This window comes from Alexandromys fortis, unplaced genomic scaffold (genome assembly GCF_014885135.2).
Source record: "Alexandromys fortis isolate MF-2015 unplaced genomic scaffold, M_Fortis_MF-2015_v1.1 scaffold_186, whole genome shotgun sequence".
NCBI classification, from domain to species: domain Eukaryota; kingdom Metazoa; phylum Chordata; class Mammalia; order Rodentia; family Cricetidae; genus Alexandromys; species Alexandromys fortis.
The window spans coordinates 2,428,016-2,446,961 of record NW_026068067.1 but is presented as its reverse complement, the minus strand read 5'-3'; the positions used below and the strand labels follow the sequence as shown (position 1 = coordinate 2,446,961).

The window sequence follows — 18,946 nt, the reverse complement described above, 5'->3', positions numbered from 1 at the left end:
TTTGGTTTTTCGAGACAGGGTTTCTCTGTGGCTTTGGAGCCTGTCCTGGAACTAGCTCTGTAGACCAGGCTGGTCTCGAACTCACAGAGATCCGCCTGCCTCTGCCTCCCGAGTGCTGGGATTAAAGGCGTGTGCCACCACCGCCCGGCTCTCATAACCTTATTCTTATACAGCAGGGACTTTACCTGCTGACAGCCATCTCCCTACCTATTAACTACCTTTTTTAAAGACAGGTCTTCTCTGTGTAACAGCCCTGGCTGTCCTGGAACTCTTTAGTGCATAGTCTGGTGGCCTTATACACATCCACAAAATAGTGCAGCCACCCTCACCAACTCTATAACATATTTCTCCAAACTAAAACTCCACCTCCGTTAAACACTCCCTCCTGATCTCCCCCCAGCATGCCACCTGCCATTCCACTTCCTGTGCTCATGGGTCTGACAACCCTGGGGTCCTCCTGGGAATGGGATTAGTGTCCTGTCTTCTAAAGCATCATGTCCTAATGGCTCTTCCATGTGAGAGCACGCTAAAAAAATATGACATTCCCCTTTATGGTCAAATAATATTGTAAGCACAGCCCATGTTCTGAGGTCTCTCAAGAGCCCACATAGATCTTGCTGTATCACCCTGGCCCTTCCCACCATTTACCGGGAGGCTTGGCAGGGGTTTGTGTGGTGGTAGATAGGGTCTCCAAGGTGACGCTGGACTCTGTGGCTGGCAGGTTCACAGGAGCCAGGTGGGGAGTAGCATGGGTGTGGCTGTGCCTGGCTGCTGGTCCCTTCCCCACTGTAACAAGTGGAGGGATGTCTGCTTCATTGATGATGTTGCCCTTCCTGGAAGAGGCCAGCAGGTTTTCCAGTGTCTGAAACAGGGTGTGGGCATGAGTGAGAGGAATTCGGAGCTCAGCGCTCCTGGGTCCAGACAGAGTCCTAGCACCCTGCCCTTGGCCTGCTCACCTTGAGCCCCCGGTCATAGCGTCGCATCTTGGCACTGTCCCCAGCTTGCCTGGCACTCTCCACTGCAGACTGGTAGAGGGCTAGCCTCTCCTGCAACATGGCCTCTACTCCTGGGTTGGAACCTGACGGCTTTGGCTACAGGAAGATTGGGGTTCAATATGGGTGGTAACCCCAATTAGACCACCTTAACCGGCCCCTCATAGTATGAACACATGTTTCCCCTGGAACAATCTTTCCTACCCCTAATGGTGGAGACACCACAGTTCAGAGGTAGCATGTCACCTGTGCCCAAGGTCACATGTAGAAGGGGGGAGAGGTGAGCCTTTAAACACAGACTGTGTGTGTATGTGTGACTTAGGGAAGGCATACCTGGGCCACAGACTTCAGGGGCTCCACATCCTTGTGTTCCTCCCCAAGGACCTCGTTTAGCTCTGCCTGCAGGGATACATGGCCAGGGTAGGAGGAAGAGGTTGCTGGCCAGGGCACTGGGATGGTAAACTGCCACATGTCCTGGCCCTGTGCTCACCAGCAGGTCCTCATCAGCCTCCACATCATCCTCATCAGTCCCCTCTTCATCCTCATCCGGGTCTCTCATGCAGAGCCGGGCCATCTTCTCAATAGCCTCCATTGGCAAGGGACCTGGAGGCAAGAAAAAACCTCAGCTAGAGCAGGATCCTCCCAGAGCCTCAGGCAGCCACCCCACACTCAGGGCCCTGAAGAAGAGACCCCTTTCCCTGAGCACCGTGGCGTACCACCATTGCGGAGCCCTTCGAGACTGACGCCACCTGCCAACCCCAACCTCCAAGCATTCGTTTCTTCCCTGTCCAGTCTCAGCTGTGCTGTCAGGCACCCGAGTTCGAACCTCAGCTCTGTCAAGCTCTCACTGTATGACCTTGAGCGGTTACTTCACTTCCCTGGGCTTCGGGAGAGCAATAACCTCACAGTAGACTGTGGGAACTAAAGGTGAATTAAATTCTGGGAGCAGAAAAGCCTACACCGCCCCTGCCTCATCCGCAGAGGGCAGCACCTTCCTCCCAAGGCTTGCACATTCTTGCTTGGGATATGATCAAGTAAAATAAAGGCTTCCGTGCAGCTCGTCGGATAGGCTGGACAGCCACACGATAGCTAGCAGGTCACCTGTGTGGCAGATACAACACTGGACAGAATGACACTCATCCTGGAGAAGGCAGCTCAGATGTTATCCTGGCATCCAGAGCATCATGCAATTTGGATGTAAGTAGGTGAAAACACAGAAAACAAAAACACCAGTCAAGCAGGCTTTTGTTGGCGTGGTGCGTATGTTTAAGGAAACAGTACTCTGTACAGTTCTGTAAGAGAGTGCTTTGCCAAATACCGGGAAATACTACTAAGGTTGGATTTTATATTTATTTAGCTTGCGTGTGCACATGCATATGTGCAAATATTGTGTCACAGTGCATGTGTAGAAGTCAGAGGACAATTTTCCAGGGTCATTTTTTTCCTTCTACCACACGGGTCCTGGAGACTGAACCCCCGGGACTGAACACAGGGCTGTCAGGCTCGGGGAAAGCTTCTTTACCCACTGAGCCATCTTGTTGGCCCTCTGGCCATGGTTTATTAACCAGTAACCCACAACCTTGCCGTCTGTGTGCTTCTATCTAAAGATTTACTGTATATGTTGACCAGTGCACACACCTGAACGGGTGACCAACAGACCAGAGGCTCCCAGCTAACACGCATGTTACTTCCCAAAGGGACAGGGTTACCACCCCAGCTTTGAAATACCAAGCAACACTGTGCGTAGGGCCACTGTGAATACTGAAGTTACTCAGGGCTGGGAAGATATCTTGGGGTACGAGTACATACTGCCCTTGCAGAGGACCCCAGTTTAGCTCCCAGCACCCACATGGGGTGGCTCACAACTACTTGTAACCTCAGCTCTGGGAATCTGACACTCTTTACCAGCTCTTGTGTATGTCTGTCTGCACACATGTGGTATACTCACACAGACACACAAAAAATTACTTTAAAAAAAGGAAAGTTGTGGCAGAAAACAGATTGGATAAGGCTCAGCTGCATCCACAACAGACCCTGTCACCTAGACCCCAGACTCCAGGAAGCGGGGGGGTGTCTTGTTTTTCTCCCCCACTTCTAACCCAGTGCCCAGCTCCAAGTGCTGTCCGCAGCAGAAGTTCCAAGTTCTCAAGTGTGTTGAGCATCTCACCTTTGCCTCGGAGTTTCTCCAGGGCCTGGGGCTGGTCCCCCACCAAAGCCAAGAACTCAGCCTCCAGTTCCTCATCATTTACCCCATCCTCAGGGATCATCAGGCCGTCTGGGGAAAAATCAACCAGCAGGCCGAGCTGTGGGTATAACCATTGTCCAGTTAGACCTTCCCCTTCCGTACACCATTCAGCCCCAGGTGGCCAGGATGGATCCAGAGAGTCCCCACAGAAGGTAGAAACCAAATCTCTAAAAGTAAACTGTTTCTTGGGGAGACTAGGAGGCTGAGACGCACAGACCAAGCCACAGTGATTAAGCGCAAGGCTCAGCAGCAGAGAACCTGCCTAGAATGGACCAGAGTGGGGCTGGTAGATGCACTCATCAATAAAGTGCTAATTCTAACCCTTGCATGTGCAAAGCCCTGGGTTCCATTCCCAGCATGGCAAGGGAAAAAAAATAAAAAAATGAAAGCTTTGACCACAGCGTTGAAACTGGGTCTTTTCTAGAGACCTGCCTTTCTGTTTTGGCTAATGACCAATAGAATATGATGAGTTACATAAAATTACCCTTTCTATAGGTCCAAATTGGCCAAATACTAGCAATTATGCATGGCTCCACCTACTGGGAATAATGATTAACATACTGTGTCCTAGCATTTTCCATAGATATCTCAATAAGCCTTTACAACTGTCATGCCATTTAAGGACTCTTCCAGGCCTCCATTCCACAGGTGGGAAGACTGAGGCTCAGAGTTACAAATATATCTGTCAAACGTACCAAGGCCAGGAGGGAACCGGTAGTCAGAGAGATTCAGACCTGAACACTGAGTTAGGCCCTGGGCTCTCTGGTTCAAAGTTGGGACAAATCTAAACCTCACAGGCTCTGTCTGGATCTGGGAGCATGACGTTGGGCCAAAGTCCTGGAGGTTTTCCTGTACGCCTCTGGACTGACATTTCTGTCTGGCCAGCCTGTTCATTCTTCCGACCTTGGTTAGATGACTTGGTCTCCCTGAGTCGCGGTGTACTCATCTATACAATGGGAGTAAGGAGTGTGGCCTGGCCCAGCTGATTCAAAGGCTTGAAAAGCTGGTCTGATTGCTGTCTCTTCCAGGCTGAAACTGCTGCAGCAACAGGTGTTCCCCGTAACGAGGGTGGGGAGCCAGAAGCTGGATGGCCCAGGCCAGTAGGCCCTACAGTCGGGAGCGAGCCTCACCTCGGGGGGCGGGGCCCTAGGCTCACCTGGTGGCGAGAATCAGGCTTTTCTGGGGGTGGGGCACTCCCAGCGAGTGTGAAGAAGGGTGAGGAGAGACCTTGAGGAAGGGTGGGAGGAGACCGCCCCCCCCCAGGTGGGCAGAGGGGCGCACACTCACCTGGCGGGCGGTGACAGCGCCTCGACCCGGGGGTGCCGGGGGTCCATTCCTCTTGTGCATCTTCCCGGGTCGAAGCCCGTACTACCAGCCCCTGCTCCTTGGCCTTGCCGTGCCTCTTCCCTGAAGCCGGGTCTCTGAGCTCGCCGTGTTCCTGAGCTCGGAGTCCCTCCTCCGAGCCCGGCCCCCGGGATTCGCGAGTTCTGGCAGCCCGGCTTCCGCCTTGGCCTTCGGGAGCACGGCCGCAGGATTCGCGGGATCTCAGTCACTAAACTACAATCCCCGGCAGGCAGTGCGGGGACACGCATGCGCCTGATATGAGGCGCGCGCGGAGAGGAGGAGCATGCGTAAGGCGCGGTGAGGGTGCTGCGCGTGCGCGTGCGTGGGGCGGGAAAGAGGTGGAGGGCTGCAGGTGTGAGGGCGAGGCGGCGTGACGTGGGTGGCGGGCGTGACGGGCGGAGGGCTGTGGCTCTCGCCGCTGTGCCCTGTTCTGTCCTCTTTGTGGGAGTGCGGGGGTGTTACTGCTGTCGGTCACTGTGGGGCAGGTCGCGGGGAGCGCTGCGTCCACGGTGCCGGGCCTCAGGCCTTCAGGTCCCCCAGCGCCATTCGGCCTCACGATCCCATGTCTGACGATGTGGTCATTTTCTCAAAATGTCACGCAAGTAATTTAGGCGATTTATTCCCCATCAGATGCAAGCTGATCTCGTCCCTACTAAGGACAGAGTGACTTCGTCTCTCTGCTGTGGCCCAGGTTGGTTCTGGCTTGCCTTGAGTCCCACAGCCCGAAGACCAGAAGCGACACCCCTGCCCCAGGTGGCCCTGGTTAAAGTCACTTTGGTGGTTCACCAGTGGTCTCTCAAAAGCTTCCAAGTACCCCACACCCCAGATACATAACTTTGGGCGCTGTGGGGGTGGGGTGGAGCACAGTGGTCTCCATCCCATAGACTAGAGTAGAGGTCCTGAGGAGGACAAAGATAGTTCCTTCACACAGGGAAAGGGTGGAAATTCCTACCTGGCCATTGCCCAAGATGGCTATGACCTGGTGCCCCAGTCCGCGTCCTGCAGGAATTAAGCTGACTCCCCTCATCGGGCCGCCAGATGGGCCCTGTGGAAGAGGGAGACCACTGGGTACACGCGGGGACATAAAGTGCTGGCAACAGCTATAGAATTTGTTTGTTGCTTTCAGATTTCTCAGGGAAAGATAAAATGTATAAGAAGAAGAAGAAGCAGCGGGACTCAGGTATTTGGTTTATTAAAATTGGCATTATTATTATTATGTTTCATTTTGCTTCATTGACACAGGGTTTCTTTGTGTAGCCCTGGCTGTCTTGGAACTTGCTCTGTAGACCAGGTTGGCCTCAGATTCATGGAGATGCAGTTGCCTCTGCCATCACTACCCAGGACACCACCACTGTCTGCCTTCAAATTGGCTTTTTAGTATTCATTTATTTGAGGTACTGGGCCTAGAACATAGACCTTCCTGCAAGAGAAATACTCTGCCATGAAACTACATCTCTGTCCCAAGTTGACCGTTTTATTTCTGATGTGTGTTTTTGAGATGGTGGATTCTTGCCATGTGTGCTGACTGTTTTATGTCGCTGTGTCTCAAGCTGGAGTCATTTGGGAAAAGGGACTCTCGACTGAGAAAATGCTTCCAAAAGATTTGCCTGTAGCTAAGTTTGTAGTACATTTTCTTGATTAACGATGAGTGTGGGTGGGCCCAGCTCAGTGGGGGGACATAGTGCATGGGGGGAGGCAAGTAGTCCTGAGTTAGATAAGAAAGCCAGGAGGCTGCTTCCCTCCACAGCCAAGTGCTTCAGCTCCTGCCTCCCTTTGATGATGGACTATGATGTAGAAGTGTAATAAACCCTTTCTTCCTCGATTTTGCTTTTGCTCACAGTAATAGAAATCCTAATATATCATGTAGCCCAGGCTGGCTTTGAACTTTCTTACTGTGCATTGGCATAAAGGCCTGTAGACCAAGCCCAGGTGTTTTGCTGTTTTTTTTGTTTTTTTGTTTTTTTTTTGGTTTTGGTTTTGGTTTTTCAAGACAGGGTTTCTCTGTAGCTTTGGAGCCTGTTCTGGAACTCCCTTTGTAGACCAGGCTGGCCTCGAACTCACAGAGATCCTCCTGCCTCTGCCTCCCCAGTGCTGGGATTAAAGGTGTGCGCCACCACCGCCCGGCTATGTTTTGCTGTTTTATAAATAGACAAGTTCTCACTCTAGGGCTGCAAAGGTGGCTCAGTAAAATGCTTGCCAACAAAGCAAGAGGAGCCCAATCTCCAGACTCATTTTTAAAATAGCAGGCATGGTGGCCCGTGCTTGTTGTCCCAGTGACTTGCTACCCAGCCAGTCTAGCCTACTAGGCGAGTTCCACATCAGTGAGAGACCCTCATAAAACAGTGTGGGCTGAGCAGTTGGCTCAGTGACTGATGTGTATGCTGTGCCAGCATGAGGACCTGGGTCTGGATTCCTAACATGCACACAGAAGCTGGATATAATGGTGCCTGTCTGTGACCCCAGCACTAGAGGGGAGGAGACAGCTGGTCTAGACACAACAGGGAACCCTGGGTTCAGGGAGAGAGTAACTCCAGCACTAGATGGTGTGGGGGGGGAGTGGAGACAGCTAGTCTAAACACAACAGAGAACTCTAGGTTCAGGAAGAGATCTTATTTCAAAAAAAAAAAAAGATGTAGGACTAGAGAGATGGCTGCTTTTCCAGAGAACCCGAGTTCAGTTCCCAGAACCCATATGGAAGCTCACGACCAACTGTATGTAAACCCTGTTCCACACCCTCTTCTGGTCTCCAAGAGCATGCATGCATGTGGTAGTGGTGCATAGACATACGTGCAGGCAAAATACCCAAACAAGTAAAATGTAAACATTTTAGAAGTTAGAAAGGAAGACCCCCCTAATACTGACCTGTGACCTCCACATGCTCACTTGTGATATTTTATTGGTATTTTAATAAATGAAGCTTGCCCGAAGACCAGAACACAAAAGAGCCACACAGGCCGGGCAGTGGCGGCACACACCTATAATCCCAGCACTAGAGAGGAACATAAAGAGGGATGAGACAGTCTGAAGATTTCACGGAGGTGAGAGCTCTCTAGTGGACTGGCTGCTTTTCTGTCTCTAGGTTTTTATTATTCATGCTACTCTCTCTCTGACTCAGGCAAGGGCACTGGCACACATGTAGGTAACACACACACAAAGGTAGAAGGCTCTTGAAGAATGACGCCTGGCATTGTGTTCTGGCCTATGCACCTGTACTCCTTCCCACACACTATCTGGCTGAATCTGGTCCTGAACTCCTCTGGGTTTGGGTGACCCTCCTACCTTAGTTTTCTGAGTAGCTGGGACCACACATACCACCACCATACCCAGCTCTCGATAACACTTAGTTGTTGCTTTTCACCAGAATGCTAATACGATGACCTTAAGCTCCTTAAAAGATGGTGAAGTTTTAGTACAGGCAAGTAAGAATAACAGGAATTATGGAGGCCGAACAGTGGAGCGAAAGTTCTCTAGCATCTCCTCTAGCCACTGGTCCTAAGGCCAGGGGACCAAGAGGTCTTTCCCACTTCATTCCGGTTTCAGGACGATTCCTGCACAGGGCCAATGCCAGACCAACTGCTGTGTGGCTGTTTGTAATCTAGATTTCAAAAGATTGGCTGGTGGGGCTCTGCTCCCCTCATTGTGGGTAAAGTAGTCTGTGCCTCAGTTCCCAGTCATGTAAACGAGTTACAGGAAATGCAGCTGCCTTGATTTGTGTTTGCAGTGCTGGGGATGCACCAGGGCCTCATGCTGCCAGCCAAATGCTCTACCACTCTGATTACCGCTGGCATAAAAGCCAGAGAAAGGTGTCTCTCGGTCTTCTGACTGGCCCTGGGTATGTCTTTGGGTGTCAACTGCTGACCCCCACTCATGGCAACTGTGACAGTGTCGTCAAGGTTAGCCATCTCATGACCTGTTGACCTTGCCCTGTCTAAATAATAAAACCCACCTGTCGACAGTGTAGTTCCCTGCTAGAGGCCACCAAGCAACCACTACTTGACTCCACCATCTGTGTGCCTTCATGAGAGAAAAGGGACCCTCTTGGTTCCTGATGTCCTAAACTATCATGCGTATGTATATTTGTGGGTGGAATTTTTTGTTGTTTTTGTTTATTGTGCACCTGAGTATTTTGTTGGGAAATACTGTGAATGGTAATGAGAAAAATATGCATTTCCCCCTTCAAACTAAAAACTTAAGTCTACCATTTCTTGATTGCACTGAAAAAATAACTACCTAGCCTTGTGGTTTTCCCATTGCTAGCTCATCCTCCACCAAGTCCTTGCCCTTCCACACCTCTCTCCTGGTTCCTCTCCCTGGATTCTCAGTTTTAAGGAACCCAGGATCTGTCTCCCTTCCCCCTGGTGTGAGAGGCCACCATTCCCCACACTGACTGGTCTAGCAAAGTTCCAGTGTGACCTTGAAACTGGTGAGTGTAACACGACTAATAAAAAACCCAGAGACAGATACAGGGGTTCAAAGCTGAAAGATCAGAGAAGCAAAGCAGCCAACCACTAGAGAGCTCTTACCTCTGTGAAATCTTCAGACTGGAAGAGAGCGAGTTCCTGTCTCATCCCGCCTTATAGTCCTCTCTAGTGCTGGGATTAAAGGCCTGCACCACCACGGCCCAGCCTCTATGACTAACTAGTGTGGCTGCTGGGATTATAGGTGTGTGCCACCATCCTGGCCTGTATGACTGACTAGTGTGGCTACCTTTGCACTTTGATCTTAAGACAAGGTTTATGTATTAGATTATAAACAAAATATCACCACAGGTAAGGCTGGGACATGGAGATTGAGAGGATGTTACCGTTACTAGTGAATTTCCAGTATAGCTAATAGTTGGTTGCAGACTTTTTTCAAAAAGTAAATGAATTTTCCATGATTAAATATCATAAAATTTATGACAGAATATAAGATGTTAACATATTTTAAGTCAATAAATAAGGTAAAATCCAGTTTCCAGGCATTGAGGGATAGTTCAGTTGATAAAGTGCTTGCCTTGTAACCAAGAAGACATGAGCTCAGTCCCCACACCCATGTAAAAGCTAGGTATGGTGGGCTGGAGAGATGGCTCAGAGGTTAAGAGCACTGACTGCTGTTCCAGAGGTCCTGAGTTCAATTCCCAGCAACCACATGGTGGCTCGCGGCCATCTATGGTGAGATCTGGTGCCCTCTTCTGGCATGCAAGCATACATGGAAGGAATATTGTGTACATAATAAATAAATAAATAAATCTTAAAAAAAAAAAAGCTAGGTATGGTGACACGCGCTTGTATTCCCAGTAGTGGAGTGGAGGAGCAGAGACAGGTCCATTACTGGAGCTTGTGGGCCAGCCAGCCTAGTCTTCTAGGCAAGTTCCAGGTGAGTGAGAGACTCTCTAAAGCAAGGAACAAAACCTGTCTTAGCTCCTGTTCTGTTGCTGTGGGAGACACCATCACCAAGGCAACTTAGAGCACTTGATTGGGGGCTTGCTTACAGTTTCAAAGGGTAACTTCAAGACCATCAGGGCGAGGGTGTAGCAGCACGCAGACATGGCATTGTAGCAGTAGCTGAGAGCTTACATCTTCCACATGTAGCAGGGAGAGGAGAGAGAGAAAGACTGAAACTAGACCTGCTGTGGGCTTTTGAAATCTCCAACAAGACCACACCTCCTAATCCTTACCAAAACAGTTTTGTCACCTAACCAGTGTACACAGGCAGAGGTAGTTTACCTCTGAGTTCAAGACCAGCCTGGGGGGCTGGAGAGATGGCTCAGAGGTTAAGAGCACTGGCTGCACTTCCAGAGGTCCTGAGTTCAATTCCCAGCAACCACAAGGTGGCTCACAGCCATCTATAATGAGATCTGGTGCCCTCTTCTGGTATGCATGGAGGCAGAAGTTGTATACAAAATAAACAAGTAAATCTTAAAAAAAAAAAAAAAAAAAAAAGACCAGCCTGGTCTACAGAGTGAGTTCTATTACCTCCAGGAGCTACATAGAGAAACCTTGTCTTGAAAAAATAAAACAAACTAATCTTCTCTCTTTTCTCTGCTGAATATGAACCCAGGCCTGCCCATACCAAGCAAGCTACTGTTTGTGAGCAATCTCAGGCAACCAGACAAAGCTATTTATTTTTGTCTTTTGTGGCGGAGAGGTGGGGGCATAGAAACATAAGGAATTCCTGAGCCCACAGCGCTGGTTGGAGAGCATGGGCAGTGGTGTGGACAGAGGATGGACACCTGCAGGGTCTTAGTGAGGGCGCTGCCCCGCAGATGCACAGCAGCAGGGCTGGGGCATGGCTTAGCAGTAGAACACTTGGCTGGCATACCTCAGGTCCCCAGCTCCATCCTGTCCCTATAGTACGTTCACGGTCATGCAATGGGTGTAGTGCGTGTGCCTCTGTATAGAGGTCAGTGTCAGGTGTTTCCTCAGTCACTCTGCTTTGAGTCAGGGTCTCACCAAAAGGGCCAACAAGATCCAGGGATTTGTCTTTCTCTGACCCTACAAAGTAGGGACTACAGTCTTAGGCCACCATTCCTGGCTCTTTTCTTTTTTTTAGACAGGGTTTCTCTGTAGCTTTGGAGCCTTTGTAGACCAGACTGGTTTCAAACTCTCAGAGATTTGCCTGCCTCTGCCTCCTGAGTGCTGGGATTAAAGGCTCACCACCACCTGGCAGACTTTTTTTTTTTATTTTTGTCTTTTTTTTTTTTTTTTTAAGACAGGGTTTCAGCTGTACCAAAGCTCTGTACCAAAGCTACAGAGAAACCCTGTCTCGAAAAACCAAAAAAAAAAATAAATAAATAAAAACAGGGTTTCTCTGTCTGTACAGCCCTAACTGTCCTGGAACTAGTTCTTATAGATCAGGTTGGCCTTGAACTCACAGAGATCTGCCTACCCTCCTGAGTGCTAGGGTTAAAGGTGTGTGCCACCACCACCCAACTCTATTCCTGGCTCTTATATGCATATTGTAGATCTAACTCAGGTTCTCATACTTGAATTGTGTAGTAAGTCTGACTGAATTCCAGAAAGAAAATATTCCAGTTTGGTTTTTCTATTTTGTTGTAGGAAGAAGCCCAGTATGCAGTAGGTGCTCTATAAATGTCCAAAAGACTCATAACAAGCGTTCTTTTGGGCCACTAACCAGCTCCCAAGTCATGACACAGAAACTTGTTATTAGTTATGAATGTTCAGCCTTATCTTGGCTCTTGTTTTAATCTGATTGATTCTCTTTATCTACATTTTGCCTGAGGGCTTTTTAACCTTTCTTCTTTCTGTGTATCTTACTTTCCTGTTTCCTGTGTCTGGCTGGCTAGTGGCTGCCTGGCTTCTGACCCAGGTGTTCTCCCTTATTCCTTGAACCTAGACTTCTCCTCCTCATTCTCTCTGCCCACCAACCCGCCTATCCCTCTTCTGCCTAACTATTAGCCATTCAGTTATGTTTTTTTATTAGAACAATCAGGAGCCTTAGGCAGGCAAGGTGAAACAGCAACACATCTTTACATAATTAAACAACTGCCATTGGGTTTTTATTGTTGTTGTTTGAAAAAGGTTCTCACGTAATCCAGGCTGGCCTCAAACTCTCAATCCTATCTTAGCCTCGCAAGTGCTAGAACTAAAGGCATGCACCGCCACCTGACTTCTGTGTGCTCAGCGCTTTAGATTACTGAACACTAGTGCTGACTTGTACATTCCTCTAGTCAAAACAGGAAGAAAGAGAAGGACAAGCTCAGCTTGTGTGTGGCTCAGTCATAGGGGTCAGGTGTAAAAAGCCGAATGATCCTGTTCAGTCCTGTAGCGCTCGTGCCACTACAAATACGCGTGAGCCAGGAACTAAGCTGGAGACTTAAAAACAGAGACACAGACAGAGCCATGGACACATGGACGCGGGTCATTCTTGATACGAGAATGCCTAGAATGCCCAGTTTATTGTGCTCCAGGGAAGCTTATATAGGGATCCTTAGCCACGCCCAGCTCTCGGGATCTTTCAGCTGTGGGTCTCATCAGCCTGCCATCAAGGTCTCAGAGCAGCTGCAGGCAAAGAAAGTCAAGGGGCCAGGGCTCTATAGTTCCCGACATACAGGAGATGACCTGACGCCTTCCAGAGGCTAGCAGAAGTACTGTCACTGTCAAGTGAAAAGGAAAGCCATGGGTAAGAACGGGAGGGTGGTAGGGACCTCAGACATGGTTCTACCATTTGAACTGAGACCTGCCTCACTTCTCCCAGAGGAGAGGGGGCTTGGTCCCACTTGTCCCATGTGATTTGGAGCCAAGGTGCTTCAAGATGTAATCTCAGGAGCCGGAGGATGCTCTATTCTTCCATAGGACTTGAGCTCAATTCCCATTTCCCACATGAGACTCACAACTGTCTGTAATTTCAGTTGCAGAAGCTCTGATGCCCTCTTTGGCCCCTGTAGGTTCCATGTATGGACATGAAACACAGACATACATGCAGATGAAATACCCATATACATAAAATAAAATTTTAAAAATAATGTAAATAAAAGATTCCATCACAGTCATGGCCAAGTTAGTAGATTAAAGCTGAGGTGATGGTTCAGTGGTGAGGTGGCACACTTGTAATCCCAGCACTGGGGAGGCAGAGGCAGAGTGTTCCCTGGGCCTAGCCGCTGTCTCAAACAAAAAGCTGAGTGACTCCCGGGAAATTACACTATATGTTCACCCCTGGCCCCCATGCACATGCGCAGACAGGTACATTTGCACATGGACACATAAAGCCCTTGAATCAGCTTCCAAAATGCAGGCTACCTATCATTCCTGCATTTTGGAAGCTGGGGCAGCAGAACAGAGAGTTAGTTCATGGACAGCCTGGGCTACAGGTAAGATCCTGTCTCACCAGAAAAAAAAGAATCTAATTGTATGACACATGAGAGAATGGGTTCTGGGTCTTGAATGGGGCTCCCTCCTATCTCCCCAACACCAGGTTAGCACCAGAACTGGCCTTCTTGCCCTCAACACAGACCCACTCACCTATAGTCTAGCTGTGGCCCTCCTGTGCTAAACTGACAACCACAACCGTGCTGTACCTGATCTGCATCCCTGCCCCTCACTTCCCTCTCCAAACCAGGGGACAGCCTCCCTTCCTCAAAACCATCTAAGAACCCACGGCTGAAAGACCCCCAGGAAAGCCCCCAGAGCTCCATGCTGATACAGTCACACCATTCCAGAGAGTCGGAAGACAGCCCAGAACCTGCTGCCTCTGTAGAGCCAACTGAGGAGGAATCACAACCTGCAGCTTCCAGGTAGGTGGCTCAGAACCGGCCCAACTCTGTTACAGTTAACACCGATCCAGGCTGGGAGGAAGCTCAGTTGGAAAGGCACTTCTTTTCACAAGCACAAAGACCTTCCACCTCCAGAACCCATGTGAAAACATCTCAGCATGGTGCTGAGGAGGGAGGACAGGTGGACCCCTGGGGCTCACTGTCCAGCCAGTATAGCCTAATTGGTGAGTTTCAGACCTGAGGTTGACCCCTGAGTGCATGCATGTTCATGCACACACATAAAAACAGGCCAGTTATGACGACACACACCTTTAATCCCAGCACATGGGAAGCAGAGGCAGGTAGATACCTATTAGTTTGAGGCCAGCCTGGGTTACATAATGAGACCACATTTCCCAAAGAAAGGAAGAGATGAAGGAAGGAAAGGAGGAGGGAAGGAAGGAAGGAAGGAAGGAAGGAAGGAAGGAAGGAAGGAAGGAAGGAAGGAGAGAGAAAAATGGAATTAGGAGGAGCAAAATGACTGGTAACTGATGTCTTTAAGGAAGACAGTGTGGGCTAGGTGACCACATTTACTGAATTAAAAATACTGAGACTGAATTAAAAATATTGAGGCTTGGAGCTGGAGAGATGGCTCAGTGGTTAAGAGCCCTGACTGTTCCAGAGCACCTGAGTTCAATTCCCAGCACCCACATGGCAGCTAGCAACTGTCTATACCTCCAAGCTCTTACATAGACATACATGCAGGCAAAACGCCAATGCAAATAAAATAAAAGTAAAATAAAAAAAATACTGAGGCTTGTGCTCAGCCCAGTATAAGTTCTCCATGTATGTCTGTCTGATTTCAGGTCACAGCAGACTTGCTAACAGTGGCACCATGAAGCCACAAGTGTTGGCTCTGCAGACTTGTGTGAGCCACACATCACCTAATCCTCCCTCCCAGAAGGTCACAGAGATTTAATCTTCTGCTAAGCCAGTGGAGATGCACTGCTGTGAGGCCTCCCAGTCTACAAACACGGGAAGGGACAAGAATTCTATCCATCTTGTGCTATTTTTTTTTAATGTTCACTAAGAAATAGCACCTATGGGGCTGAAGAGATGGCTCAGTGATTAAGAGCACAGGCCTTCCAGAGGTCTTGAGTTCAATTCTCAGCAACCACATGGTGGCTCAAAACCATTTATAGTGGGATCTGATGCCCTCTCTGCGATAACAGTGTACATGCAGAAAGAACACTCATATACATAAAAAAATAAATCTCTCTTTAAAAAAAGAAGAAATACCGCATATAGAGAAAGAGACAAAAAGAAAACCAATATAAAACAAACGGCAAAATGTGGAGAAAAATCTTCTGGTTCTCCAGAAGCCACACAAATGACCTCAGTGTAAAACTTGTTATTCCCTCTGCAGTGCTGGGATGGAATCCAGCCTCTTGTCTGTGTTCTACCGAGCTACCCCAGCACCTAAAAATATTTTTAAAAATATTTGTTTTGAAGCCAGGTGGTGGTGGCGCACGCCTTTAATCCCAGCACTTGGGATGCAGAGGCAGGTGGATCTCTGTGAGTTCGAGGCCAGCCCGGTCTATAAGAGCTAGTTCCAGGGCAGGCTCCAAAGCCACGGAGAAAGCCTGTCTTAAAAAACCAAAAAGAAAAAAAATGTTTTGAGACATGGTCTTACTGAGCAGCCCTGGCTGGCCTAGAACTTGATCTGTAGACTAGATTGACTTTGAACTCAAAGAGATCTGCCTGCCTCTGCTTTCTGAGTGCTGGGATTATAGGTGTGTGCCACCATGCCTGGTTAGAAATTCTCTGTTTTCTTTTTCTTCCCTTTCTCTTTCCTTTCTTGGTGTGTGTGGATGGGAGCTGACTTGCAGCACATCATCTGTGACTGTCAGAGGATGTCCAGGACAACCTATGGAGTCAGTTCTGACTTTCCACTTGTTTGAGACAGTGTCTGTTGTTGTTCTGCTGTGGACAGGCCAGCTGCCTTGTCACGGGGTGCTGGGATTACAGTTCTTGTACTACTCCCTTAGCTTTTACATAGGCCTGCTTGTGTGGCAAGGGCTTTTATCCATGGAGCTACCGTTCAGATTCTCTTTTTTCTGGTTTTTTTTTTTTCCTTTTTTGTTTTGTTTTTTGTTTGTTTTGAGACAGGGTTTCTCTGTGTAACAATCATAAGTGTCCTGGAACTCAATTTGTAGACCAAGATGGCCTCAAACTCACAGGCGGGCAGGAGCTGTGGCGATCGCTGGAACAAAGCCGTCCCTGCTGACCTAAATCGGGCGGGCGGGCGCTGGAGTGGCTAAGGGCAGGCGATGGCGTTCGTTCGGGGCCGCGTTCGCGTCCCGAGCCGCGCAGCTGCGGGAGGGGGAGTTGGCAGCCTGTGTGCCTGACCTGCTGCGGACACAGCGGGTCTAAAGAGCGGGTGCTGAGCCCCACGTTGGGCGCCATCTGTTGAAATAGGAGCGGCGGCAGGGCTGCGTTCCCGGCACCCGGCCGCCCACATGGCTAGCTTATGCCCAGAAATAATTACACGGAAACTGTATTCTTTCAAACACTGCCTGGCCCGGCTAGGTCCAGTTTCTTATTGGCTAGCTCTTACATATTGTTCTAACCCATTTCTAATATTCTGTGTAGCCCATGAACTGGCTTACCAGAGAGGATCTTAACCTGCGTCTGTCTGGAGTGGGAGCATCATGGCGACTCCTCTACTAAGCTTCCTTTTCCCAGAATTCTCTTCTGTCTACTCCGCCTACCTAATTTTCTGTCCTATGAGGGCCGAGGCAGTTTCTTTATTATTACAAGACCCACCTCCATCAGATCACCTGTTTCTGCCTCTGCCTCCTGAGTGCTGGGATTAAAAACATGTGCCACCAGGCCCGGCCCAGATTCTTATTTTATTGCTAAGTAATACTTCACTCTGTAAATTTCACCCTTTCAAAGAAGATGATCTGGGCACCTGCCTAGCAGGCACCAGGCTCTGGGTTCCATCCTCAGCCCTGTATAGGGAAAATGGAACTGATGTATTTTTAAACCCTAAGAAGCAATTTCCAGGCCCTCCCTGGAAGATTCAGAATTACTTTTCCTTTAGGTTCTCACCTCCCTTTGTTCTTGAGAAAGTAAGTGTGTAGGGATATGTTGTGGTATATGTATTTGTGTTTGTGTGTGTATATATGTGTGTCTGTGTGTGAGCATGTTTTGGGGATAGAACCCATAGCCTCTCATACTATGTGAGCTATGCTGACTGCTGGAGCTGCACCCATCCCATTGTCTTGGTATGTAAGTAACATCTAGAAGGACTTCTCTGTTTTCCCTCTTCTCACCCAGCTGCCTTGTGGAGGACACAAGAGCTGCCTCTGACCTCCTGGAGTCACCGGAAGAGCTGGTCCCCCTGCCTCCTTCTCAGGTGAGCCTCCTCTTGTAAGGTCTATATCCTGTCTGCAGCCAGCAGCTCTTCACTGCCCACAGGGATGCAGGGACATAAGACAACTTGTGTGAGACTACAAGAAAAGAAATCAAAGCAAGACATGGTGGTGCACACATTTAATTACAGAACTTGGGAAACAGAGGTGGGTAAACCTCTGAGTCCAAGGTCAACCTGGACCATATAATAAATTCTAGACTAGTTTAGGCTATAGAGTAAAGCCTTGTCTCAAAAAAAAAAAAAAAAAAAAAAAAAACCAAGCCGGGCGGTGGTGGCGCATGCCTTTAATCCCAGCACTCCGGAGGCAGAGGCAGGCAGATCTCTGTGAGCTAGTTCCAGGACAGGCACCAAAAACTTCAGAGAAACCCTGTCTCGAAAATAAAATTAAAAAAAAAAAAACAACAAGATAAGCTAGGACTGGAGAATGACTCAGTAGTTAAGAGCACTGATTGCTCTTCAGAGAATCCGGGTTCAGTTCCCAGTACCCACATGGCAGCTAACGACTGTCTATAACTCCAAGGTCTAACACCCACACACAGACATACATGCAGTCAAACACAAATAATTATTTTAAAAAAAGAAAAAGAAACAAGGTGAGGGGTTGGGGATGTAGGGTAAGAGGAGGAACAGTTGGAGATGTAGCTCAGTTGGTACAATGCTTGCCCTAGAGTGCATGAAGACCTGGGTTTATCCCCAGTGCTACATAAAACAGGCATGATGTCCGTGATTCTAGCACTCCAGAGGAGAGGACAGGAGGACTAAGAATTGAAAATCAGCCTCAGCTATATATCAAGATCAAGGCCAGCCTAAGTTATGTGAAATCTTATCTCTGACAAAGAAGCAAAAAATATCAAATGGAAAAAAAGAAAGCATATTTAACAAGTGGTGCTGGCAAAACTGGATATCAACATGTAGAAGAATGAAAATAGACCCATATCTATCACCATGCACAAAACTCAAGTCCAAATGGACCAAAGACCTCAACATAAAGCCAGTCACACTGAACCTTATAGAAGAGAAAGTGGGAAGTACTCTGGAATGCATTGACACAGGGAACCATTTCCTAAATAGAATCCTAGCAGCACAGACATTGAGAGAAACAATTAATAATTGGGACCTCCTGAAACTGAAAAGGTTCTGTAAAGCAAAGGACATGGTCAACAAAACAAAATGACAGCCTACAGAATGGGAAAAGATCTTCAGTAACCCCACATCAGAGAGAGGTCTGATCTCCAAAGTATATGGAGAACACAAGAAATTGGACACCAAAAGAACACATAATCCAATAAAAAAAATGGAGTACAGACCTAAACAGAGAACTCTCAACAGAGGAATCTAAAATGGCTGAAAGACACTTAAGGAAATGTTCAACATCCTTAGTCATCAGAGAAATGCAAATCAAAACAACTCTGAGATTCCATCTTATACCTGTAAGAATGGCCAAGATCAAAAACACTGATGACAGCTTATGCTGGAGAGGCTGTGGGGTAAAGGGAACACTCCTGCATTGCTGGTGGGAATGCAAGCTGGTACAACCCCTTTGGATGTCAGTGCAGTGATTTCTCAGAAAATTAGGAAACACTCTTTCTCAAGATCCAATATTGTGCCACAAGGACATGTGCTCAACTATGTTCATAGCAGCATTGTTTGTCATAGCCAGAACCTGGAAACAACCTAAATGCCCCTCGACCGAAGAATGGATAAGGAAAATGTGGTACATTTACCCAACAGAG

The 18,946-nt window shown here is 48.4% G+C and overlaps 2 protein-coding genes across 9 annotated transcripts in view; one reads left to right on the top strand and one right to left on the bottom strand.

The window, feature by feature from the left end:
- Cc2d1a (coiled-coil and C2 domain containing 1A) overlaps positions 1-4,791 on the bottom strand; it is a 17,381-nt gene extending 12,590 nt beyond the window's left edge. For both annotated transcript variants that reach the window (XM_050120791.1, XM_050120792.1), the window contains exons 1-6: positions 4,525-4,791; positions 3,160-3,295; positions 1,483-1,595; positions 1,326-1,391; positions 957-1,091; positions 649-862 (exon numbers count right to left, since the gene is read on the bottom strand). In XM_050120791.1, the coding sequence (XP_049976748.1) occupies positions 649-862; positions 957-1,091; positions 1,326-1,391; positions 1,483-1,595; positions 3,160-3,295; positions 4,525-4,584 (724 nt within the window). In that variant the 5' untranslated portion in view covers positions 4,585-4,791. The remainder of the gene's footprint in view (positions 1-648; positions 863-956; positions 1,092-1,325; positions 1,392-1,482; positions 1,596-3,159; positions 3,296-4,524) is intronic.
- A 97-nt stretch (positions 4,792-4,888) lies between these two features.
- Brme1 (break repair meiotic recombinase recruitment factor 1) overlaps positions 4,889-18,946 on the top strand; it is a 29,390-nt gene continuing 15,332 nt past the window's right edge. For 6 of the 7 annotated variants that reach the window (XR_007588500.1, XR_007588499.1, XR_007588498.1 and 3 more), the window contains exons 1-4: positions 4,947-5,272; positions 5,708-5,761; positions 13,642-13,816; positions 17,117-17,195. Coding sequence is in view for 4 of the 7 variants with exons in the window: in XM_050120822.1 (XP_049976779.1) it covers positions 5,212-5,272; positions 5,708-5,761; positions 13,642-13,816; positions 17,117-17,195 (369 nt within the window). In the remaining 3 variants the exon portion in view is untranslated. The other variant, XM_050120821.1, reaches the window with a different exon arrangement.